The 27,665-nt window shown below is 41.2% G+C and overlaps 1 protein-coding gene across 10 annotated transcripts in view; it reads left to right on the top strand.

Moving 5' to 3' along the window:
• The window catches only part of CREB5 (cAMP responsive element binding protein 5), a 365,272-nt gene that overhangs the window by 204,127 nt on the left and 133,480 nt on the right, over positions 1–27,665 (top strand). Inside the window, exon 1 of one of the 10 annotated variants that reach the window (XM_006133221.4) lies at positions 24,695–25,248. The exons of the other annotated variants lie outside the window; for them this stretch is intronic. Coding sequence (XP_006133283.1) covers positions 25,202–25,248 — 47 coding nt within the window. The 5' untranslated portion in view covers positions 24,695–25,201. Of the gene's footprint in view, positions 1–24,694; positions 25,249–27,665 lie in introns of those variants that run through there. 10 annotated transcript variants of the gene reach the window in all.

The raw sequence follows: 27,665 nt of genomic DNA, 5'->3' as shown, positions 1-27,665 counted from the left end.
GCTGTAGTCCTAAATAGAGTTAAGTCAGGAAGTAGAGCCTGGATTTCCAAAAAATATTTGATATAACTGTTCTCTGAGCTGTATTGCCTTGTTTATTTTGGAACCCAAATCTCATTTTCAAGAGGAATTTAGGCAATTAGATTCCCAAGAGCCTGAATCACTTTGGAAAATGAGGTTCAGACTCAGCATATTACAAATTTACTTTACAAATCTGAGCTTTGCCATGGGAGATACCCTTTCTCCAAGGCAGGAACACTTCCTGGACTTTGGGATAAGAGTACTCTGCCGATAGAATGCTGAATAACAGCATGACAGACTCCAGACTTACTTTATTTTGGACTGTGAATGTTGCTGAAAAACTAGAGACTCTTCTCAGTGAGATAACCTTTGCTGTTGGTTAAAATAAAATTCTAAGACCCACAATGGTGGTGTACCTCAGTCTTTGAATCTTGAAGTCTGCTGAACTCTCACAATCTAGCAGTGGTTTTCTGTTTATCCTCATGTGCGATCCTTTCCTTTTGCTGGGTGACTCGGCGAACCTCCTGTGTTTGTTACTTGAAAGTGGCTGTGATGGCATACATTGAGCATACCAACTTCACAGCAGGATGCAGCAGGAAACAAAGAGAGCCTGGGAAAGACTGAGCCCTACTTCTCTGATAATTAGGAAATGTAAGAAAATTTGAATAAAAATTGATAAAGTCTGTTTTTGATTCAGTCACTTTAAATTAAGAACCAAAGCACACTGTCCATTAGTGTGCCATTTTCACTTGTGCGAACAAAAATGATAGAATGTATAAGAACCAAAGTCCACTTGTGTATACAAAATGAGTAAAAGCAAAATGAGTATAAAAATGTATACATTCTTTCATTGTATCCACAACTGATTGTACCCAGAGTTGCACACACACAGGCACTTAAGATACGTGCAAGTAGATGCCAGGTTTAGTCCCTTTGAAAATTTTGTCATAAAACATTTTGCCAGTATGACTGCCCCCCTTTTTAAGGCAACTGACGCAGATTTTTCTACATTCTTTTTCTAACATTCTTGTTTTCTTTTCCAGTGGGGGTAGTAAATTTGTCCCTTAGGATAAATTGCATGCATGTCTGGAGGGAGGAAATTACTTAGAGAACTCATAAAAATAAAAAGTAATTCTTTCTTGAAACGGAGTCAAAAATGCAAGAAATTACCTTGCACCATTATGTATTCTTTCTTTACAGTGACTTAATTGATCTATTTGTAATAATTAATTGCATTGATTGTACCATTGTTTTTTGCTTTCTTCTTTAGCCCTAAGGCACACATAACTTCATTTGCCTTTTGTGATGTGTTAGCCACTTTATGTTACAACATTTCCCAACTATGTAATAATTTAAATAGGTCTCTGTCTGCCTGTCTCTCTCTCTCTCTCTCCAACACTCTCACACATATGCACATTTGGTACATAAATTGGATTGAAAAGAAAAAAGCTACAGGCAAACAACAGGTAAACCAGCCAGCTGTGAAGGAAACTGACATGTGCTAAAGCAAAAACACAATATAATAGGGAAATGCAGTTCTTTGTTCAGATCCGTTTCCTATTAACATTTAGAATGTTATGCTTGTGCATACCATCCCCTGAGGATCACTTGGTTAGCCTAACATGAATAACAGTGGAATATGTAAAGTTGCTAGATGCATGAAACTGCTGTGCAGCCATAGACGTGTGCGTGTGTGTGTGTGTGTGTGTGTGTGTGTGTGTGTGTGTGTGTGTGAAGTTGCTACATGCATGAAACTGCTGTGCAGCCATTGACTGGTGTGTGTATGTGTGTGTGTGTCTGTCTGTGTTTAAAGGAAATCTGAGTTATTTATTGCATGACACTTTGAGTTAAATATTCAACCACTAACTGTGATTTTAAAAGAACGGAGACCAAGTGAGAGATGATGGCAATTGGAGCATAATATTTCAACCTGCCAGCTATTAAGGAGGTAAAAACCTTTTCAGTTTTGAAGAGATGAGGAGAAAATAGAGGACAAAACCCCATTTAGGTGGGCTTGGCTGACAACGGTGTTGGGCTACAGCAAGGAGTTGAATCTGATGCCAGATGAAGATGTATTTTTCTGTGCTGCAGATATTCAAGTAACTACAGGTATTTGATGCGGAGTTGGTGGATGGCTCACATTGAAGTGTTGTTTCCTACTAACTGGGGTCAGAGTGGGAGATTGAAGAGTCAAAACAGCAGCAATCTCAGTTTTCTCACAGCTGTTAGTACACTACATTTATTAAGGTATCAGACCGACAAATTAAAATGAAGAGAGACATTTCTTTAGGTTATTGACTTCTATGGCCATTTTGTTAAGATGAGCTTCATTTGGCCATTTAGGATATGTCTACATTTGCACCCTATTTCGAAACAGGAATGTAAATGAAGACATTTGAAATTGCAAATTAAGCCGGGATTTAAATATTCCACATTATATGCCTCATTTGCATAATAGCACTTGGCGCTATTTTGAAATAAAACGCACTGTGTAGATGTGTTATTTCAAGAGAAAATCCTTCTCTCAAAATAACTGTTAAACCTCATTTTATGAGGAATAAGGGTTATTTTGAGAGAAGGGTTTTAACGTGTCTACACAGTGCGTTTTATTTCAAAATAGCGCTATTTCGAAACAGCACCATAATGTGATTATTCAAATGAAGCACAGGATATTTAAATCCTGGCTTCATTTGCAATTTCAAATGTCTTCATTTGCATCCCTATTTCGAAATAGGGTGCAAGTGTAGACATACCGTAGTTTCAGTGCAACAAGTTCAGTACTTGAAAGAGTCAGCTGAGAGCTCTTCAGTGGAGAATACACATTTGCCTCTCTGAAATTCTTTTCTATAAAGTCAGTTCACTTGAGTGCAAACTGACCCAGGCAGCAGGCAGATAAATACAGCCCTAAAGCACTACCCACATTTTGAAACTCTTTTGTGAAATTAGAGGAAAAGTAAGTTAGAGTTTAAAGTTGTAGAAAAGTTCATATGTTCTCTGTGGTGTGGGTTGTATTTGCTCCTGGATTAACTTCTGTCAGTGTAACCCAGGGTGTCAGGGTCACTAGCAGCTGTGAGTGTCCCTTGACACAAGGGTGGATATAGGGCAGGGTGAACGGGGTGGCCGCCTCAGGCCCCGCGCTTCAGAAAGCCCCGCGCATGCGCCGTGGCGCCACCGCACATGCGCATGGCATCACTGCGCATGCGCCGTGGCAAAGGGGGGGCCCCGCGGAATTATGCTGCCCGGGGCCCCGCAAAACGGTCATCTGCCCCTGCCTTGACAGGTGTGTTAGTGATGCAAATAGCTCTCAGCTTGGGCTCCAACAGGGGCCTATAAATGGCCAGTCTATAACGGGTTAGTTATGGCTGCGAGTGAGACTAGAGCAGACATAGGATGTGATGATATGATGCATCTCCAGAGAATCTGCACTAATAGGGCTTCCATAGAGCTCCAGAGGCACTTTAAGCCTGCCCACCCCGGTGGAAATCATCATAGAGGATGGTAATGCTGTTCTAGTTGGTAGGGTAGGTTGCAGTTTCCAGGCTACTACAATAATGGGAGACAGTCTAGCTTGCTGTTTGTGTGTGTTTGTGCATGTGGAGAGGAAGAAAGAAAGGCAGGGCATGACAAATTTAAACATTTAGGAAGCTGTTAGGTATGTGATTTGCCAAGCAGTATATTTTAGTGCTCTAAGTATAAAGTTAATTGCCTCCCAGGGTATGTACTTGAGCTAAACTGGAAGCTTTATGAGTTGCTGCCTTCCAAATGCACAAAAGAATCTAGAAAGAGTAAAAAGTGATGCTTAGATTATAAGGAGAGCTACAGATTGTACCTCCAAAAAACCAGCATACTCTGTCCAGCAACATCCATCGTCCAGCAGGATCATGGATGCTCCTGGACCAGAAAACTGGGAGCCTAAGGGCAGGACGGCCGGCCGGGGCTGGGGCAATAGGGTCAGCAGCCCGGCTGGGGGCAGCATGGGGCTGAGCCCGAGTGACAGTCCCTGGGAGCTCATGGCTGTGGTGGAGCCACATGGCAGCGTGGGATCGGAGTCCTCCGTCAGCTTCCTGGAGCGTGGGGTTGTGGCACTGCAGTAGCCCCTAGGAGTGTGGGGCTAAAGTCGAGCCCCTCAGCAGTGTGGGGCCAGAGCCCTACAGCAGCCCACTATGGGGCCAAGGCCGCAACCCTGCAGAAGTCCCCTGGAGCACAGGGTCAGGGTCAGAGTCCCACAGCAGCTGCCCAGCAAGACTGGGGGTGAGGGAGGGCAAGGCAGGATGCCTGCTTGGCAGCCTGCTAGCAGCAAGTGATAACCTTGGGAGTTGGTGTCAGGAGACATCGCCATGTCTGGCAAATTCTCTTGTTCAGGACCAGTCAGGTCCCAAAGGTGCCAAACCAAACTGTAGTTGAATAATGGATTTTGGGGGTTGCTAGCAAGCCTGGGAAGTATAAAAAAAAATTTAAAGTTAATTTTGGATCAAACCTAAATGTTTTGTTTGACCCAAAAAAAAACAACATTTGAATTTTAAGCATTTTTAATAATTAATAAAATAAAATAAAATCAATGGAAAGGCGTTTCAAAGGAAAAGACCAGCATGTTTTGTTCAGGAATTGGCAAAATTAAGCATTTTCGGTTTTTTATTCATGGGGCAGTCTCATTTCTAAAAAGAACTATTCAGTAAAAATAACAAAAATTCATGAAACATTAGTGCTGCCAAATCTGTATTTTTTTTCTGAAAAAAAGTTTCCTCCAAATGTTTTCACCTTGTTCTAATGGGAATTAAGTATGTATTCAAATGTTTGCTGCATCAAGATGTTGAAGTGCCTAGTGTGGCTTGGAGCTGTACCTCCTCAGACTGGGATTTGTGAGATTTTATAAACTTAAATAGGATTGAGCCTGGTTTGTAGTTGGATGGGGATGCTCCAATGTGTTCTAGCTGGTTAATTTAGTAGGTAGCATGCTTTTATTCTTCATCAGTACTAATCTGATACCTGCTATATTGTTTGCTCAACTGGCGGCCATGCCTTTTGGACGAGCTGCAGAGCTAAATTCCCCCTCACCTGTGACATATATTTGTTCAAAATTAGTTTAAAATGTCAAATGATGTTGAGAAATAAATGGGATAAGGGATACATGCAAAGTACTCCACTTGAGATGGAATAATAAGTTGCACACATACAAAATGGGAAATGAATGCCTAGGAAGGAGGACCTCAGAAAAGGATCTGGGTCAAATACTAAATAGGAGTCAACTGTATAATACTCTTGGCAAAAAAAGAAAACAGGGTTGTAGTATATACAGGGCCGGCCCACAACATTTTGGCACCTGAGGCGGGGAGTTCAAACGATGCTCCCATGCCACCTTTTCTCCTGCCTGCCTGTTATGTCTCTTGTGCCCTCCTTTCTCCAGCAGAGCACTCCACCATCTCTGTTCATCTAGAGGAGTGTGAATACTTATGCACCAGCAGCAGACACAGTTTTCTACACTCTGGGTCCTAGTGGCGCCCCCCCACAGTCTGCACCTGAGGCGGCTGCCTCAGTTCGCCTCATGGTAAGGCCAGCCCTGAGTATATATTAGCAGAAGTATTTTAAGCAGGACATGAGAAGTAATTCTTTCACTTTACTCAGCAATGATAAAGCCTCAGCCAGAGTACTGAGTCCAGTTCTGGGCACCACACTTTGGGAAAGAGGTGGACAAATTGGAGAAAGTCCAGAAGAGAGCAACAAAAATGAATAAAGGTCTAGAAAACATGACCTGCAAGGAAAGATTGAAAAGACTGGGTTTGTTTAGTCTGGAGAAGAGGAGATTAGGAGAGAAGTGGAGGGACGTGATAACAATCTTTAAAAAAGTAAAAGGTTGTTATGAAGAAAAAGGTGATAAATTATTCTCATTATTCTCTGCAGATAGGACAAGAAGTAATGGGTTTAAATTGCTGCAAGGGAGATTTAGGTTACATGTTAAGCCAGGGCTAGTCAACATGTGGTCTGTGGGCCACATGTGGTACGCGGCCTGATTGTTTGCAGCCCGTGCTGCAGTTTGGGTTTACCCGGGGCTCAACACGCGACCTGCGTGTGGGAACCAAAACAAAAAAGTAGTCAATATAATGGTCTTCTGTTAATATGCATTTTAGTAGTTAAATTCCTGGACTGTCTTTGCTCATTAAAAGTGTTGTCATATGGGTGGAAATCGGGTAAATATTGCATTTTATTAATATCAGCAGAACTGACTTAAATGGGGCCTGTGTGTTGTGTAGTCTTGCCTTAATCTTTCTATTCATGCCTGTCAGTGTGAAAGAAGCTATTTGCATATATATTTGTATGTATATGCAACCACACTTATGTTGCGGCCCTCAGCATGTGCTCCAAGTATCATTGTGGCCCCCGGGGCTTCCAAAGTTGAGTAGCCCTGCATTAGGAAAAATTTCCTAACCGTAAGGGCTTCCCAGTTGAGCACTTTGGAACAAATGACCTGGGACTGTTGTGGAATTTCTATCATTGAAGGTTTTTAAGAACAAGTTAGATAAACACATGATAGAGATGGCTTAGCTAATAATCAGTCCTGCCTCAGCATGGGAGACTGGACTAGATGACTTATCAATCCCTTTTAGTCCTACATCTCTATGATTCTAGTTGTGGTTGTCTCTTACTGTTTATCACGAAAAAAATGGCAAAAATTGAGGGCTTTGTCATGCCCAAAAATGCAAAAATTACAATTTTAGGTAAAATTATTCTAAAAGTCATAGCACATTTTTTCCAAATATATCAAATCATACAGTTTTTTGTATGAAAAACTTAATGGAAATGGGAAAAATCCAAAACATAAAATATTGCTATAATTTGTACTAAAATGATACTGTGCTTGCTTTGATAAAATAAATGTATACAGCCTCATGATTTACATGGCTTTATAGCTCTAAACACGTTTTATATCAAATAAAGTAGTGCTGAGGAGAAGCACTTGTTGTTGGTAGGACTCAGAAAGATAAAGCTACATTGGTAACACTTGGTTTCCATTTGGAACAGTGTTTTTTCAATTAAAAGGGCTAGAAATTAATTCTTTTTAAATATAAGGTAAAGCAGTTCTGTAGAGCAGCCATGACTTTAAAAAAATGCAGAACACTCTGTAACTCTAACAAATCGTGTGTGTATGACAGATGACCACCCTCCACCCCAGTGTCCTGCCCAAAATCCCATTTGGGTAATTACATAGTATCTACCAAAATTTCCAGGGTAGGTTTTCATTCAAAACTGACTAAAATGGAAGTGTTCCACCAACACCACTTCCTGCAGCACTCTGGGATTTCAATGGCAGTCTCCCATCTAAATGTTAACCAAGATCAACTCTTTTTAGTTTAGGAGATCAAAGCAGATCACAACCTGAGGCTGGTATGGCTGCTAATCATATTATCCACTGCGGATACTTAGGGTACGTCTAGACTACCGCGTTTTGTCGACAGAAGTTTTGTCGACAGTATCTGTCGACAAAACTTCTGTCGACAAAGAGCGTCCAGACACATTGAGTTCTGTCGACAAAGCAAGCTGCTTTGTCGACAGAACCCTGTAGTCTAGACGCAACCCTACAGGCAATAACACCTTCTGTCGACAGAACTCTGTTGACAGAAGGTGTTATGCCTCGTAAAATGAGGTATACCAGCGTCGACAAAACTGCTGAGTTCTGTCGACGTTATGTCAACAGAACTCAGCGGTAGTGTAGACGCTGGTATAGTTTTGTCGACAAAAGTCCACTTTTGTCGACAAAACTCAGTAGTGTAGACACACCCTTAGATACATCTATGAACGGAGACAGTATTGCATCAAATGTCTGAAATGAGTTCAGTATATTTTATTTGTAAATTACTTTATGACTTGTTTAAAAAAAACCTTAATTTAAGAGTGCACATTTTGGAAGTTTAAGACTATGTTCTATAATAACTTTTTGCATTACAGATATGTGATTCAACATATATAAAAAAGTTCCTTTTAAGTCTTGTTGGTTTAGGACTAACTGTTTTGATGTAACTTTTGAAAATCTGCTTTTGATCTTTGTAAACAAACACTGATAAATCTTCACTGGTATGTTGCTTAATTTGATCAGGAAAGGGCACCAGGGCTGATCATGTGCAGCTAATGTATATTTAAGAACAACTTGTATTTGTCTACAGGAGATACTAACTGGTGTTTGAGAACATATTAATTAACACTTGTTAGCTAACATATTTGCAAAATACACCCAATTTTCCTAGTCCAGGCCCTCTCAGGTCTTGTCTAAACACACACAAGTTATATAGCATTAACTATACTGGTGTAGTAAAAGTGGTACAATCATCCTAGTATAGATGCAATTATACTGATAAAAAGGTGGTTTCTACTGGTATAGCTCAGTCCAATAACCCACTTTGCAATCAATACAAGTAGTAACAACAACAACACCCCACATATGTGTTGGGTCAGGAGATGAGAGGGGAGCGCCACGTGTGTTTGTGAAAATGACAGACACACACACAGTGAGTGAGAGTGACAGAGATTTGCATTGCCAAGCTCCCTCCATCCCCTTCTCTCTGTGTGGAGAGAGAGTACAGGAGCGGGGGGGGGGGGGGAAGGAATGACACCCTGACATCAACGCCCCCCTTCCTGTCCCTCCCACACCCTGCACAGCAAGCAGGAGGCTCCTGGGGGGAAAGAGGGGGAGCAGCTCCAAGGCAAAGGGCAGAACCATCGTGACAGTGGGTGCAGGGGCAACTGCAGAGCCAGCACTTGATAGCTTCCTGGCCAAACCAGTTAGGATCACCTGTCAGAGGTGCCAAGATCTACCGGTAGATCCCAAACTACTCGTTGGTGACCACTGTCTTATTCCATTATGAGAAAGAGTATATATTCTATCCATAGTAGGCAGCTATAGCCCATTATAAATATATCCACACTGCATGTTATAATGATTTAACTAGTTCAATTAAAGAAATTAGACACTTAATTAACAGTTATACTGGTACAAAAACTGTAAATCAGGCCTGAATTTTCTTTCTCTTTGTTAGTAAGGGTATTTGCATGAGAATATAGGATCTTGCTTTGTTCAAGTTTCTTCTCATCCCTACATTTTACTCCCTTTTTGAATTCCCCATCTATGGCACTATTTTGAATGTGTATAACAGAAATAGAAAATAAAAAGCACTAAAGAGCTGCTGGCACCTGGTGGTAAATATTTGAAAAACATTTTTAGCAACAACGTGGATTGTAAATCATGTATTGCTGAAGCATCTTTCCTTATTCATTATGGCCAATTTTTGTGAAAGAAGGTCTTTGTTTTTTATAATTTCTTTTGTCATATGTGCCGGTCTCCCATCTGTACCCATCTTATTTGTGACATCCCAAACACAAGATCTTTGAGGGGTCTCAAAGACATACCAGGTCTCATTATTTCCTAACTGTGGAATTTCATTAAAAGGACAACTAATCAAGAACAGATTCATTTGGAGGAAAAAAAAATCCAAGTTTCATAATAATAATTATGAATCAGGAATGAAAGCAATGGCAAAGTGTGCGCTCACATGCATATGTGTACATGTATGAACAATAGCCTAGTGGAGAGGATTACTTGGAAGGTCATTTTGGTTTTCTGCTTTTTATTTCACTGCTTCTAAGCACCATGAAAGATACAAGTTTTGTGGGGACTGAAAGAGGAGATGTTAGTGGCTTAGTAAACTGTGTTGAGAGATTTTCATATAGGAAAAGGGCACAAATGAGCCATCAAAGATTGGCAATTTTGGCAGAGGGAAGGCACATACTTGTTGTATAGGATGGATGAGAAGAGGAAATTTAACATTGATACAGTAGGCAAAGGGGAGCAGTATGCATGAAGAAGATAATTTTAGCAACTGTGTTTTGGATGGACTAGGACAGTGTTTCTTAAACTGTGTTCCGCGGCACACTGGTGTGCCACGAGGCAGTCGGAGGGACATCGTGGAGAGCAACAGAGTTCAAAATGGCCGCCCTTAAAGGGGCAGGCAATTTTTTTTTTTTTTTTGGTCAGTAACTCCCCTCCCCCCCTTTTTTTTTCTCAACAAAAAATCCTTGGTGTTCCTCATGAAAATTTTTTATTGTTTGGTGTTCCTCGGTCTTAAAAAGTTTAAGAAACTCTGAACTAGGAGGTAAGATGGGAAAACTTGTGCCCACAAACACTCATGATACCATCTACATTTTGTATTAGTCTCTAAGGTTCTGCAAGCATATTTGTTGTTTTTTAAGTTTTCCTAGTTAAGACTAATATGGCTACCAGTCTGAAACTTTAGGAGGCAAGATGTATATATAGAGGAACTCTTTGACAGTATGGGTCGCTTAGGTTTAGAGTATGAGGACAGATTCTGAAGGACAGATTCTGTATTCTGTTGAGGCCGTTATAGGCCACTCTGATGTGTTAAAGAGGAACTCTAGCACTGAGCACAGTACTACAGAGATTTTATGGTGTTACAGGCTGTGGAGTACATAGGAAAATAAGAACGGACATACTGGGTCAGACCAACGGTCCATCCAGCCCAGTATCCTGTCTGCCGACAGTGGCCAATACCAGATGCCCCAGAGGGAGGGAACACAACTGGTAATCCTCATGTGATCCCTCCCCTGTCACCCACCTCCAGAGAAACAGAGGCTAGGGACACCATTCCTACCCTTCCTGGCTAATAGCCATTGATGGACCTAACCTCCATCAGCAGCTCTGAAAGGGTTTCCCTGAATTAGGTATGTGAGTTGCAAAAGTGCTGACCCATTCAGCAGCCCAGATTCAAAAGGACACACTGACATCTTAAAGCCACTTTTGCCCCCGCCCCTGCACACTGACCCGTCAACAGGAGATGGCAGTTGCCCTGGTGCCTGGTGATTCAACAGGGCCCAGGGCTCCTGGCCACTTCCACTGCTACCGCAGGAGCAGTGAAACCACAGGCCCTTTAAATTGCGGCTGAGCCATCTTGCGGTGCACCCGTGAGGCTCTGAGGACTGGCTGAGGGGGAAGGGGCCAGCAGCGCAGCACACTCTAGGTGATGCTGATAGCTGGCTGCCCCAGTCCCTTTCTCCCAAGGCTTCACTTCTTCCGGAGTGCAGAGACGTCCCCAGCATCTTGCCCAGGACAATGGAAGCCCCCCTGCCTCCACAGCACAGAATCCAAAATCCGTTGTGGATGCCTTAATAATATATATGTGTTAACAAAAAGTACTTTAAGAGAATGTCTCTTATAACCCTTACAAGCTGAGCTCCTAGCATGTTTCAAAGCAGGCCTCCTTCCTGTGCACTTCGCAAAGTGTGCAAGATCCCTGCTCCCTCAACCATTTGTTCATCTTAAAAACCTTTCTTGGTTATCCACCAAAGATTCACAGGGGCTATCTAAGTTTGCCAACGTGAATGTGCAGGATGGCCTTTCTCAGCTGCATGTTTTATATGCTTAGTGAGAAAACATGTGCAGAACATATTCTGTATGGGTGGAACAAGATTATGAAAGGCTCACAAATCAAAATTAATTTTCACCACTGCCCTCAGGACCACTTGTTGTTGTGAGCTAGTTCCATGACAAAGTTCAACTCTCAAGGTTTCTGGGCATAGAACAGTTTAAAATAAAAAAGCTCAAGATTTTTTCTTAATTGTCAAAAGTGTTTATTTTTCCACAATTGTACTCAAAACAGTTTTAGCAAAATATTTATAGAAATATTCACAGTATGCAAAGACCAAATGTGGGGACATTTCATCATAAAAGGTGGGTGAGGCAATATATTTTGTTGAACCAGCTTCTGTTGGTGACAGTGAGAACCAGAGAAGAGCTTTGTGGAGCTTGAATGCTTGTCTCTTTCGGAAGTTGGTTTAAGAAGCTACCTTGCCACCTTTTCTTTCTCATATCCTGGAACCAACAGGGCTACAACACTGCAGCTCCTAAAAGGTAAACATTTTGGGAAAAACTTTGAATATAAATGAGGATGTAACCTTAATTATAATGGTTTCTGCCATTATTACTGTTATAGTATTTTGGGTGTGTATATATACATGTTTCCACATAGCCCAATTCTGAAGACTTTTCAGTTTTTTCAAAGACACCAGATAAAACTCCCATTTGTTAAATCCTCAGTGTTGTTCAGCAGCTTCTGAGCATTTACAATCCTATTGCATTTAATGCTCAGCATTTCTCAGCGTCAGCCTCATGAAAATCTTACCCAAGTAAGGAGTCAGTGCAAACTGAAGAATGATTTCATAGTTTGGCCCCCTCAAAACACAGAAGGACATGAATCACACAAGCTGTACTAGGCAAGTGATCATTAGTCTACCACCATCATGGCTATCAGTGGCATATCATGAAGTCTGAGGAGATACAGAGTAACCTAAATTGATAACCCAAGCTAAATGAAAACAAACAAAATACAATTAAAACAAGTCATGCCAAAAGTGAATATAAAAAAAAGACCATCGACCAAACACTAAATAGGATAAAATTGGCTTTAGAAGATTGTGCTCTGAAGCTTGCCAAACTTTGGGGCCTTGGCCAGCCTCCAAGAATAGTGTATTTGAAAAGCAAGGGGCCCTCATCTGAGACAGCTCTACTGCCGTTTTTTGCCCTAAGAACTGACAACAAAAACACCCCAGCCAGTCTCAACAGCCGCTCTGGGATTACAGTGTCAGATTTCTGTAAAGTGAGATTAAACTAAACTTCTATTTGGTGTGAATTTAGATTTAAATGAAGGGATTTTTGTTGTTGTTTAGCAAAACCAGTTTCCTTGGTTACACTGAATTCATTTTTACTGTGTAGTATGATGTAATTGGCTTGTTGAGCATTTAAATCTGCTAACACATTTATTCATTTTTTAAAAAAAATGTGTCTAATCACTTTTGTTTGACCCTAAATAAGCTCGGTCTTGATAGCTTGCATTAGCACACGATTTATAAACAGGTTGATCATAACAGGTGAATGTTTTGGTATTTGACAACCTGAATGTTGATGGGAGTGAAGAATTTTTTCAGTCAGGTACTTCACCTACATAGTTATCCACACATGTAAGACCACCAGATAGTTCATATACACATCCACGTCCTATAGGGGAGGATGATCAGCAGCATCCAGGATTGGATTTCCTGTGAAAGTAAGAGCAGATAGAATGGATATCACAGATCACGGCATCAGCAAGGTGTCCCTTTTTACTGTGGCATTCCTGAAATCCCTTTCAGTGATCCCCCAGATTTTGCAAGCTGATAATGATCCATGTGAAGTAACAAATGTAATTAGAGCAAAATGGCCTGACAGTGCCAGGGAGGGCTTCTGAGTTCATTGGAATACAGATGTAGAATTCCTCTGAGGGGTGGTAAACTGGTGAAGCCAATCGGTGAACACCTGTATTTTTCTATTTACATAGTGATCAGAGTGCCTTTATTTTATTATTTTAAATGGTCTAAAATATTGTTTACAGAACTTAGTCCTTTGAGGGAAGTTCCAGGCTATCAGTAGGCCAATGCATAAGAAACAGGCTCTGCTAGTGCTCCAAACTGTTTCAGTGCCTGATGTCTTAAGGGGAAGGAGCTTTGGTCTTTCAATCTATTTCTCCTGTGTTGCTATTGATTTTTATAAATGTTCACTGTATATAATCTGTTAGCTACAGTGTGCTGCACCAGAAATTCAGTCTATGTTGGGGAAGCTACCCTGTGATATTAGGAGAAAGAAAGGCTCAGGTTCCGCTAGATACTTAAGCATGTTCCTAGCTTAAAGTGAATTCGGTGGGTCTGCTCACATTCTCAAAGATAAGTATGTGCTTAATTGCCTTGTTGAACTAGGGTCATATTAAATTGTACTAGAAAAATATTTCTGAAACTTTGAAAATATACATTACCAGTGTAACTTTTAACTATTTTGAACTCTAAAAAATAGACATGAAGACATTTTTTCTCTCTCTGTGATGCTTGAAGTAGTAGTAGTACAGTAGAGTCTCGATTTTCCAACCTTCACTTATCCGACATTCCATTTTATCTGACGGTGCCGCCAGACACGTGATGGAAAGGGGCTCCAGGGATACTTCACACCGCAATGGCCTTGCGTTCCCTTTTTCCAGGGCTAGGCAAGAGCTCTGGTTGGCAGGTCTGCGGGGGCTCCCCTCAGCCCGGCACATGCAGCACGGGCTCGGCAACCTTACCTCCCCACCCCACGCTTGGGGAAGCTCACACCTGCGCTGCGGGCTCACCCGGTGCTCAGGTGTGCTGGGCCCATGCCCCGCTCGGGGCCCGATCCTGGCTGTCCTGCTGCATTAGTGGCTCTGCTTTTAGGAGTGGGCCCGGTCTTCGTACCCTCTCCCAAAACTTTTCAGGCTGGGGCGGGGGAAGGGAGGGAGCCAACCCAATGCGGAGCGAGCCTGGCTCTTGGCCAGAGCAAGGGGAAGTTGGGGGCCCACCCCTCTGGGCCGAGGCAGGAAGGGAAGGGGCCACCGCAGCCACTGGGCTGAGGAGAGGCAGGAGCACCAGGACGTTGGGCACATCCGGGCTGCCCAGGGGAGGAGGGAGGAAGAGGAAGGGGGAGGACACAGCCCCCCACGAGGATGCAGCATCTGGAATCTGCTGGGGAGGGGGCAGCACGCGTGCCAACCGCTGCCGAAACAAAGAGCGGAGCCTGCCTAGGAGGCCCCCCCCCCCCAGCTGCCACCGCTGCTGCCAGTGCTGCTCTTCTCCCACCCCTTGGCCAGAGCGCGCTGGGCCCCCGCCTCGCCACAAGCCAGAGCCATCTGTATTATTTGACATTTCCGGTTATCCGACCATCCTCCGGTCCTGTTTAGGTCGGATAACTGAGACTTTACGTAGTAGTAAAAGGAGGTCCATATACACTGTCTCTCTGGGTTTCTATCTTTTAAATGGAAATCTGCCTGTAACCTTTATGTATCTTCCCCATATTCAATCCTAAATATTTGAATTATTCATATCAGTATTAGAATGAACTGTATTTTAAAAATATGGCTACCACTTGCCATGCTAAAACTATGGAAGTTGGGAATATTCATCTTTCTCCATCCCTACCCTCGCCTCTTGGACAAAAGTGTTGGTGGGCTAATTCTAGAACGTGGCCCCTGAATATGTAACTTAGTGATAGTGGAACTCTTTTCAGTTTGAGAAAAGATCACGGGACAAATGCACAGATGGTTGTATATCTACAAATGTGGTAGAATAATAGAGACAATGGATTCAGGAAGATGGATTCTGGTAGCTATGGGTATGTCTACACTACCCCGCTAGTTCGGACTAGCGGGGTAATGTAGGCATACCGCAATTGCAAATGAAGCCCAGGATTTGAATTTCCCGGGCTTCATTTGCATAAGCGGGGCGCCACCATTTTTAAATCCCCGCTCGTTCGAACCCCGTGCCGCGCGGCTACACGCGGCACGAAATAGGTAGTTCGAACTAGGCTTTTATTTTATCTTTAAATCTATCCCCTTCCCACTAGCATTCACTATGTTAGGCATTCCTTCATCATCAGATTTCTTGGTGAAGACCGAAACAAAGAAGTCATTAAGCATCTCTGCCATTTCGAACTAGCGGGGTAGTGTAGACATACCCTCAGAGAGCTAGTAGGTAAGGTCCCATGGGAATCAAGACTAAGAGGAAAAACAACCGCAGAGAGCTGGCAGTTTTTCAAAGGGACATTATTAAGGGCCTAAAAGCAAGTTATTCCACTGTGTAGGAAAGATAGAAAATATGGCAAAAGACCACCTTGGCTTAACCAGGAGACCTTGCACGATCTAAAACTCAAAAAGGAGTCATATAAAAAGTGGAAAGTAGGACAAATTACAAAGGATGAATATAAGCAAACAATACAGGTATGCAGGGTTAAGATTAGAAAGGCAAAGGCATAAAACGAGCTCAAACTAGCTACAGACATAAAGGGAAACATGAAGACATTCTATAAATATATTCGAAGCAAGAGGAAGGCCAAGGTCAGGGTAGGCCTACTAGTCAGTGAGGAGGGAGAAACAGTAACAGGAAACTTGGAAATGGCAGAGATGCTTAATGACTTCTTTGTTTCGGTCTTCACCAAGAAATCTGATGATGAAGGAATGCCTAACATAGTGAATGCTAGTGGGAAGGAGGTAGATTTAAAGATAAAATAAAAGATAAAATTAAAAAAGAACAAGTTAAAAATCATTTAGAAAAGTTAGATGTCTGCAAGTCACCAGGGCCTGATGAAATGCATCCTAGAATACTTAAGGAGCTGATAGAGGAGGTATCTGAACCTTTAGCTATTATCTTTGAAAAATCATGGAAGACGGGAGAAATTCTAGAAGACTGGAAAAGGGCAAATATAGTGCCCATCTATAAAAACTGAAATAAGAACAACCCAGGAAAGTACCGATCAGTCAGTTTAACTGCTGACCCAGGAAAGATAATGGAGCAAGTAATTAAGGAATTCATCTGCAAACACCTGGAAGGTAATAAGGTGACAGGTAACAGCCAGCATGGATTTGTAAAGAACAAATCATGTTCTTTCTTTAGCTTTCTTTGATAGGATAACGAGTCTTGTGGATAAGGGAGAAGCAGTAAACATAGTATACCTAGACTTTAGTAAGGCATTTGATACGGTCTCACATGACCTTCTTATCAATTAATTAGAAAAATACAACTTAGATGGGGCTACTATAAGGTTGAATAGTATAGTGAATAACTGGCTGGATAACCATTCTCAGAGAGTAGTTATTAATGGTTCACAATCCTGCTGGAAAGGTATAACAAGTGGGGTTCCGAAGGGGTCTGTTTTGGGACAATTTCTGTTCAATATCTTCATCAATGATTTAGATATTGACATAAAGAATACACATATTAAGTTTGCAGATGATACCAAGCTGGGAGGGGTTGCAACTGCTTTGGAGGATAGAGTCATAATTCAAAATGATCTGGACAAACTGGAGAAATGATCTTAGATAATTAGGATGAAGTTTAATAAGGACAAATGCAAAGAACTTCACTTAGGAAGGAACAATCAGTCTCAGAGAGAATGGGAAGTGACTATCAAGGAAGGAGTACTGCAGAAAGGGATCTACGGATCATAGTGGACCACAAGCTAAATATGAGTCAATAGCGTGATGCTTTTGCAAAACAGGTGATGCATTAACAGGAGTGAGCAAGACATTCTTCCACTCTACTCAGTGCTGATTAGGCCTCAATTAGTGTATTGTGTCCAGTTCTGGGCACCACATTTCAAGAAAGATGTGGAGAAATTGTAGAAGGTCAAGAGAAGAGCACCAAGAATGATTAAAGGTCTAGAGAACATGACCTATGAAGGAAAACTGAAAGAATTTGGCTTGTTTAGTTTGGAAAGGAGAAGACTGAGAAGGAACATGATAGTGTTTTTCAGGTATCTAAAAGGGTGTCACAAGGAGGAGGGAGAAAAATTGTTCTCCTTAGTCTCTGAGATTAGGCTAAGAAGTAATGGGCTTAAACTGCAACACGGGAGGTTTAGGTTGGACATTAGGGAAAACTTCCTAACTGTCAGGGTGGTTAAACAATGGAATAAGTTGCCTAGGGAGGTTGTGGAATATCCATCTCTGGAGATATTTAAGAGACATCTATCAGGGATGATCTAGAATGTACTGGGTCCTGCCATGAGGGCAGGGGACAGGACTCGATGACTTCTCAAGGTCCTTTCCAGTTCTGGTGTTCTATGATTCTATGAAATATCAGATACATATACCACAAATAGCAGTGCACAGGTCTTAGGCTTCATTTTTACCCACATATTATAAAGTAAGGTGTAAGCTAGGATTCCTTATTAAAATAAAATATGTTCTATTAGCTAACAGTTTTTGTTTTATTAGTCAGAGAGCTTAAATTGTTACACTTCAATTATGGACTCATTTTATAATGCCCTTTCTAACATTGGAGAGCACTGACTTTGGGGGGGTGGGTAAGTCCTGTAACAGACTATAACTATATAGGCTATAACTAAGGGTATGTCTACACTACTACCCTAGTTCGAACTAGGGTGGTAATGTAGGCAACCGGAGTTGCAAATGAAGCCCGGGATTTGAATTTCCCGGGCTTCATTTGCATAAAGCCGGGCGCCGCCATTTTTAAATGTCTGCTAGTGCGGACTCCGTGCCGCGCGGCTACACGCGGCACGGACTAGGTAGTTCGGACTAGGCTTCCTAGTCCGAACTACTGTTACTCCTCGTTTTAAAAATGTACTCCTACATTTAAAAATGGCGGCACCTGGCTTTATGCAAATGAAGCCCGGGAAATTCAAATCCCGGGCTTCATTTGCAACTCCGGTTGCCTACATTACCACCCTAGTTCGAACTAGGGTGGTACTGTAGACATACCCTATGATACCTACACATGGAATGTTTGATACAAATTAATTCTGAGTTTTGCTCTTGCGCATTTATGGCACTATATAAACTCTCAATAATTAATACTGGTTGAATCTCTCTAGTCTGGCACTCTCTGGTCTGGCAACATCCATGGTCCAGCATGATTTTAGTTAGCCAAATGTCTACTTATCATAGGTGTGGCCAAATTTCCTGCGGTCCCACAAAGTTTGTTTACAGCCACCTCATAGTCCTGGCTCTCAGTGTTCTGTGCTGTTATTTAGCTCTAATTTAAACCAAATATCTTCTAAGAGCCCAGTAAGCAGTAGAAGTGTAGGTAATGCTGTTAGACAATATTGACCTCCTGTGGTTTGGCAAATTCTCTGGTAAAGCACCAGTCAGGTCCCAAGAGTGCCAGATTAGAGCGGTTCGACCTGTAATTGAAAAGTATTTTTAAAAAATCCTTTGACGCTGAAATTTATCATATATTTTCTAAAAACTATTTGTTAATTGGAAGGTTGTACAATTGTGGCTCCTCAAATAGAAATAAGGTTCATTTTGCCCATATTAGAATCCAGCAGATGTTTGCTAATGATCCCTGATTCCCATGCAGGATATAATAAATGGCCAGATGAATTACCAACAAAGGCAGCACTTTTTTAGAAGCTAGCAGTCTGGTGTGCTTTTAATAGACAGTGCCTTGAACTTACAGTGCCAAAGTGAGAGATATCTGAGCTCCAGAATTTGTCCTCCACCCTATGCCACAACAGGAGTCCCTGATTTTTAAAAAAAAACAGGAATATAAATTATTCTTATTTTATTTTGCAGATTGAAGGAATAAAACAGCAGGTTAAAGAAAACATATAAGTAAAAAGTCGGAAAGACTAAAATTAATGTTAGAGTTTGATCTGAACTGTTATCCAATGCTCACTTTTATGGTATTCGTGATCTCCTGCACTTTGTTCCCCAGCTCAGCCTTGCATTATAGGCATTACTTCAATTTTGGCTTTCCTAAATTGATGTCAGTTCTCTTCTTGTCTGAAGTACAGTAGGAAGGGATGCAGAATCGAGTTGGGCAGGAAATGGTTTTCCCATCCTACAAATATTTCCAAGAGGTTTTTTTATTTCATTTAAAGAATGTTGACATTAAACATTTTGAAAGTTCTGAAAAGTCATCACACCTGTTCCTGTTCCACAAACAGTTTTGGTTTCAGCAGATTGGCTTTTTTTTATTATTATTAAAAAAGCTGAAAAAAGAAGGCATTAAAAAAACTGCCAACCATCTTTCATGAGGAAACATATCCTGTTTGTAATTTCAGATGAAATACAAGCTTGAGCTATTTGATGTAACAGTGACACATCTTCTTATAGTGAAAATAGAAATAATTATGGTTCTCAATACAGACTAACATACACTGGTGTAAATAAGTAACTCCATTGAACCCAGTGGAATTATGCTGATGTAAATGAGCGAAGAATTGGGTCTCACTTTGCTCTTCATGAACTTTGGCATTTTTAAAATGGTAGGTGTTTTCCCTGGCAAAGTTCTTGAGCAGTATGCTGGCTGGCTGCCACCTTCCATGTCAGAGGTGATTACATTTCTCTATTTTTAATGTGTAGTCTGTGGAATGCTTTGGCATCTTTCAGGGTGCAAGGTGTTATAGAAATGTAAAATGTTACTATTTTGCATGAATTGCTGGATTATTTGTTGTAAGTATTGTTCTAACAGAATAGCTTGCTACTTGGACTGGCTGACTCAATGATAGGTAATTGGATACAGAGTTCTTCACTTTCAGGTCACCAGCTTAAAGATGGCCCAAGGCTATCTGGCCTATGTGTAATGAGTAGGTGAGGTTTCATTGTGTTTCCTAGCGGTTAAATGTCCACCTCACAAAAAACTGTAGCACAGTTGTCATTAACTGGCTTAATCTCACCTGAGAGGGCAAGGATGGAATGGGCTAGGAGCCTTTAACTACTGTTACATCCCTAGAGGTTGTCCCTTAAGGTCATGGTTGAAATTCATGGTGAAATGTGGGGAAATTTTGCTGCCATTCGTGCCTGTGTTGTACGTATTTTGTATACTATTAAAAAACATCGGTCTCCCAAGGGCTAACAACCTTGCATCTTTCACAAGCACTTTATTGATTTTAAATTTGTGTGTATGCGTGGGTGTGTTGAGAGAGCGAATATAAAAGAGAGTATTTTGGTTTTTGTTGAATTTTGTCCAAACCATTTTCCTACAATACAGATATATTAGATGTTTGAGGATATTTCTGGCTATGCAATTTTTAATTTCATAACAGTTTAGTGAGTTTACAATGAGACATGCTTTACCTTTTCTAGGGCTCATTCTCGAAAGTGCCCAAGTGCTTTGATACCTATCCAGCAAAAGACTTAGGGTGGAATTTTCAGAGGCACCTACGTGACTCAGGAACCTAAGTTCCATTGAAAATTAATAGTAATTGATGGTCCTAAGTGCTATTGAAAATTCTCCTGCCCCGAGTGGAATTTTGATTTTAAGTAGTTCAATGGGTCCATTTGGTCTTAAATTAAGCACATGCTTAACTCCTTCCTGGATTAGGGCTGGAGGACTCAGCACTTTGTGAGAGCGAGGCCTTAAATATAGGCACTTGGGCAGTCTATCCCTCAGACTCTGTCCACTATAAAAACACAGGACACCCAAGTTGAACCGAACGCTGAATAACACCACATGGGTTTGCAGTGGCCTGTGACTGAAAAGGTTCACTGGAAGCAATTTGCGAAGAAATCCTTAGGAAACCACCTGGATGATTATTTTAAATTTAAAAAGGAAGAGATGCCACTTTTGTAAAAAAATATTTTTTAATACAAGGTTTAAGGCTATGTACATGTGATAGTCATTAAAGCTTATTTAACCCTGAAATTATCTGGCCCCTTTGATTCCACAGGGAATTTAAGGATCTAGGTTTAAAAACGCAAATAATGTCTGGATGACAAAGGGACTTTCCTCAATGTAGAATAATTGTTATACAATATTGTTCTCAATCAAGCCAATTAAAAAGCAAGTAGCGTATACAAAAATAAAGAGTAAAGACAGTTTTACAAAATGTATACTACATAGAGGGCCTCTGTTGTGCCATTGCCAATTATTTCAAAAACAGGCACAAGATCAGAGCCATTGAGATAGTGGATAGGCCAATGCATATGTATTTATTTTCAGAACCAATGATTTATCCAGCACATTCTCAGTCTATTTTCACACACTGTTCAAGCAGTCCATGCAATTTTCTCAATATTGCTGCTTTTGAGATAAACCTAGAGATCTGATCTCTCAAAATTCAGATGTTGTTCAGACTGGATCCTTTTAGCAGAAACAGTGAATGTGTACATTTTTGTTACACCAAACAGCTGTGCTGTGCCTCACCACCCCATCCCTCAGGATGAAATACACTGCAGGGAGGGTGTTGTAAGCATTCCGGAGCTAGCCAGCTAAGCTAGAGTCATTACTGGATAGGCTTGGGCACTGCTTTGAAGAAGTCTCCCATTAGAATTAAAACATCCCACAACTCCCCACACAGCAGACCTATTCTTGAGAATAGTTGACTGCTGAAAACATAAGGATAGTGACAAGATTGGGGGGAGGGAGAAGAAAAGGAGGCTAATAAACAGATAAAAAGGGACAGATTTTGTATGTGAGTGGAATTTCCTCTGAGTACAGGATATTCTTTATCATTAACTGGTCAGAGGAAGGAAAATGGGAAAACAGGGTTTCCTGTAAGGAAAAAAAAATCAATGGGACTTGAAAATACCTGCGATGGAAAGAACCTTTTGCATTTCCACCAACAAGTACAAACATTTTTAAATTCCTTTCAAGCGTGAACAGTTTGCCTCTCAAAATGAGACTTTAAATGTACATTCACCCTGGTTTTTCTTAAGTATCTTTGTGTGCTGTCCGGGCCATACCAGTCTTATCTGTTCACTTTGAGAAATATCTTAATTTATGAGAATCTGTTTGAATCAATGCTATTTCTTTTTAAAAAAATACTGATTTAAAGGAGCTTTTTCCTTCAGAGACGTTTCTGTAATATCAATGGCTTAATGCACCACTTAGCACTACTATATGTCACTCCCTTTAACAGAAGAAGATATCCATACAGAGGAATGTGAAGTCTGTGTTTGATTTGGACAAACAGAATTTTCTCTTACAGTTACTTTCTGCTTATAGTGGATGGCAGAGCTATGGGCCTTATTCCTGTGAATAATACCATTGGAGTTAATGGGACTAGTAAAGAGTAAAGGCTGTAGGACTGGATATATGTACATGTTCAGGGAGATCTATAACACAGTTGCTCAGTATAACAGTTTTTCTGTCTGTAAATATTTGCCTTGATGGTAGCTCCTGTCTTACCTGAACCTCCAAGAGCATGCCTGTTTCAGACATTCCTCAGAAGTTGGGGGGGATGCTCAACTTCTGGCATCTGCTTTGGAACCAGTTCTTGTTTTTAGCAATCCCAGTCGCATAACTGAGAGGCAGATAATGAGGGTAAGCAGTGTAACCCACAAGTGTAAGAAAACAAAATAAAAGAGGAGTAGGAGGGGAAGATGAGGTGTCGTGATTTCACCAGAAAATGAATATAGCTTTCTTTAAAAGGAGGAAGGAGAAGAAAAGAGAAAAGGATGGGGATTAAAAATAAAACAACCAGAAAGGTCTGGAATTAAAAGAAAGCTTTAGGAATGATCTAACTTTTATTTTATTACATTACAGATGACAAAAAAAATCAATAGCTGGTAATTCAGACATAAATGAGTTATACAGGCCACTGACACAATGGACTAAACTTTATAACAACCACATCTGATGCCGTCAAGCCACAGGCTTCGGTGGCGCCAGTAATAATTATGGCTGATCACCTCTAATTCAGTGCTGCCTGGCTTGATAAAGGTGTCACTCGGAGTGGCTGTAGCATCAATATCAATTGGGGATGTCACACGGGAGGGCAGCCTGCTTTTCCACTTGAGTGGGACAAACCACTGCTTTTTCCCTTTCTCACCCTGCCTGCGTCCTACATTGATACGCCCAGAGAATTAATAATTTAAATTCATGACTGAAACCAACCAAGCTGAAATTAGCAGCATTGACCCCTGGAAGTGTACATCTTTAAGATCATTGATAGCCATAACAGCATCCTAGGAAAATTTGGTTACTTGACAATAATCTCTATTGCTTTGCAGCATCTGGGGCATTAAATAGCTGGAGTGATCAATCATTCCACTGCAAAGAGCAATTTATCGCCAAGAGGCTACTAAGCAATAGAAAATATTTAGCTATAAAATAAAACCAAAAGAACAAAATATCATTAGCTTTTGCATTTTCACCTGATTTTATGAAAGATCAGGGTGTCTCTACCAAGTCTTTTATAAACTGAAATTTACCCTGAGCAGTCCAGTGAAGTGTTATGTATGGAAAAGGTAGACATGGCTGGCAACCCTGAATGTCAGTAACAGCTTTTTCTGTTTTATTTGTATAGGTTTTCTGAGCTGCTTTTGAAATTTTTCTCTTGACCTGCAATTAAAGAAGGCCCATTCTGGTTATCCTTGCAGTGTTCTAAATGGAAGTCATACTGATTTTTCTGTAGTTCAGTAACATATGTTTTCACATTTTGGCATATTTAAGGGATAATACATCTGATAGAAAATGTAATGTAACTTTTAAACAAAACACCAACATTGCATTTTACAATGGAGATACGTTTTTACTCCTCTGATTAAAAGCAAGTTTGAATGTTAAACAGTAAAAAGAAACATTAAGCTGCCCTGATAGACACCTTGTGTATTTCACTCCTATGTAATATAGCTGCTAAAGTCAGAGAGATTTGTATCATAAAACCACAATAATATTACATCTTAGAACAGTTTCACTTGAAAGATTCTTTTTTTTTTTTAAGCAATTGTTACCCATTCCAGTCTATTGTCCATCTACGTATAGGAAATATTTCTTAAACTTGGGGAAGTTTCAAAACAGAAGATTATCTTTAAATTCAAGACTGAACGCATAGCGGCAGTGCAATGGTGTGACTGAATAATATAGGGTTTGGTGGTGGGGTTGAGGTTTTTTTTTTTTTTTTTTTTTTTAAGATAAAGCAGAGTTGGCATTCTCTGGAGAGCAAACACCTGCACATTTCAATTCACTGACAGCCCAAGAAACTCAAACTGAGCCTCATAATTATCCTGCAAAAATGGGGGGCATGATTTCAAGTTTTTGCCAGGTTTACACAGCTTGAAGTCAGTGGAGTTGCTCTGATATAATAAATCAAAGTCATACAAGTGCAAATGCCTATATTCTCCTACACCCTAAAAGATCACCCCCCCCCCCACACACACACACACAGAATTTTCTCTGCTGCCATCCTAGTCTCCCTTTCTTCTTTCTCCTCCCTTCTCCAATTGCTCTTTCTCCTTCTTGAGGTCCTGAAACACATGGGCATTTCTGTGTGTACAATATCTTCTGATCAAAACCAGTAAATCACTGACAGCCCAGTTCCCCGGGTTTTACTCTGATTTCGCAGGCAGCTGTTCTGGCCATTCTGAGGCGGCACTGTTTCTTTCTCTGTTTACCCGTTTCCAATGGCAATTGCACCACCAAGTCTCAGTACGTCTGGAACTTGGCCTGGGGCTGTTTTGGTTACATTGAAGTTTTTGCTTCAGTTCTGCCAGATTTAAATGGTGACTTCACCAGCACTGAGCTAAAAAGGAGAGCAGGGAGGCGGGAGGTAGTGCAGAGAGAGAGAGAGAGAGAGGGCCAGAGCATTACATCATCATTTGGACTAGAATCAAATGGGAAGGATATGACTCACTCGGGCTAGTTAAGCTTTGGCTCAAGTTGTACATACACTCATTCCAGGGCTCTCATGTTCTGCACCTCAGCAGGGAATTCAGGCTCAGTGATGTCCATGAGGTTTGTTTTTAATTTTCTTTTCCTTTTCTGATTTCTATATACTTTTCTGCAGCCCCTCCTTCTTCCCCTTCGTCTCTTCTTACTTCTCGATCCCCCTTTTCTGCTCTCCATTTCACTTTGATAGCGTTTGTTTTCTGGTGAGTGTAACCTGGACTTGTAGAGCACAAACTGGTTTTAAAATGAACCAAAACCCAAACAAGTGAGCAGCTAACTCAAGAGAAGTTTTGCCCTCCCCTCATCACTGAGTCGCTCCTAATCAGAGGAGACAGGGAGAGAGTTAAAATGCAGGAACCAATCGCTCGAATGGTGATGTAATGCTGGAACTGCAGGGTTGTTAAGTAATGTGAGAGCAAGGGGGTCAGGGTTGGAAAGCATTTACCTGCTCCCAAGGGGGTTTAAGTTTATTATCAATTGCAGTGACTGTAACTGACTTCAGACTGCAATCTCTAATTATTCACAGACTCTCCTTTTTTATCTTTTATTATTAAAAGTAAAACTATATTATGGTATTTAAAAAAATGTGATATTATCACAGCTGCAAATTATTTTCCACCGGGATTTTGATATTTTTTAAATGGTTTGAAATTGGGTGTCTTTTTCTCAAAAAGGACAAAGAAAAAAAGCAAACGAGGATGGCTCCTTAAGTGTGAATGGTGAATTTGTAACTATCTGAAGAGAACAGCTTATCCACTGTCTAATAGAGCAAGTAAAAGGTCTTACTGTTAAAGATACTCTCTAGAAAATAAATCAGTTAAGGAAGCAATTTATGTAGCTTATCCCTAGATGCCTTGGTGCTCCACTCTAATACCCCATTGGCATCATTTGGACTCTGTTTCCTGGGTTTTTTTTGCTGAGGCCCCAATCCTGCAGTGAAAACCACATAGACCTAAACTGCACCCATTCAGTGCCACATCGGATTCTGTGGGGCTTTGGGCTACCTGTGATTCTCTTTCCAGATGAAGGCCTTTGTTGCTTATATTTGTATTCCCATTAACAGACTTCAAGGCATTTTTCTTGTAATTAACCACATTTAGAAAAATGTGATATTTCCCGCGTAGAGTCATTATGTGTAAATGCAAGCATGTTACTATCCACATGGGACAAGTTGGAATTAACATAAATAATCTATTTATATGGTGCTTACACATAAATGTGGGCTGCACAAGAGATCCCTGGTATTTATAGGTGTCCTTAAAGTATTCAGTCTACTCACAGGAACTCCGACTCAGGTTTTTGTGTCAAAAATTGTTTGCCATTAAGGCTGTGTCTACACTACATGCCTCTGTCGGCAGAGGCATGTAGATTAGGGTTGTAGGCAAAGGTAAATAAAGCCGCGATTTAAATGATCGTGTCTTCATTTACATTTACATGGCTGCCGCGCTGAGCCGACAAACAGCTGATCAGCTGTTTGTCGGCTCGCCGCTAGTCTGGACGTTCCCCCTGTCGACATCAAAGCCCTTTGTCGGCAGCCCCGTTATTCCTGAGGTTTACCGGGGCTGCCGACAAAGGGCTTTGATGTCGACAGGGGGAACGTCCAGACTAGCGGCGAGCCGACAAACAGCTGATCAGCTGTTTGTCGGCTCAGCACGGCAGCCATGTAAATGTAAATGAAGCCGCGATCATTTAAATCGTGACTTCATTTACCTTTGCTGAATAAACAAATCTACATGCCTCTGCCGACAGAGGCATGTAGTGTAGACGTACCCTAAGATACCATTCCTGATATTCCTCAGGGAATTTACATCACTGATGATGCTAACCAGGAAAGTGGTTACTATTGGTTCAGCGGTAGACAGAGGACCCGATTCAGCAAAGCATATCATAGTGCTTAAGTGCTTTTCTGAACCGGAACCAAAGTTAAGTAAAATATCACATATTGTCCTCGGTTACAGTCATGAAACCCCAATAGCCTGTTTGGGGCCAGATTTAACTCCAGACCCTTTTGTGGGTCTGCAGATCCTATCTATAGTTTTCCACATGGTAACCATGTAGGCGCATTTTTATAATGGCCCTGCTTTTCAAGCTGGGTGGGTAGCCATGCTTATTTGCCAAAATTATATACTTTTAAAGGCCTGCTGAGGCCACATTGAATATTTGGCAAACAGTGTGCTACATATGGTACAGATATACCACGTGGGCCACACTCCCCAGCCGTCCATTGAAGGTATGGATCTTGTGGAGGGGACATGTATTGCTCTAAGACTTCCTATAGGAACCTTCCTGACTTGTATTTTCTCCTAAGAGGCTTGGGAAGTGTCCACTGCAATGTTTATTTCAGCTCCACTACTTTCTGGGGAGATGCAGTGTATGATCCTCTCTATGCCTGACCAGTTCTGGTACATGGCGTTGCCTTTCCCTCATCCTTCCTCTTCCTGGCTCTGCTTGGGCGGGGTGGGCGGGGACAGGGAGAGAATGAC

Source organism: Pelodiscus sinensis, chromosome 2 (genome assembly GCF_049634645.1).
Source record: "Pelodiscus sinensis isolate JC-2024 chromosome 2, ASM4963464v1, whole genome shotgun sequence".
Taxonomy (NCBI): domain Eukaryota; kingdom Metazoa; phylum Chordata; order Testudines; family Trionychidae; genus Pelodiscus; species Pelodiscus sinensis.
This window is presented reverse-complemented; position numbering and strand designations above follow the sequence as displayed.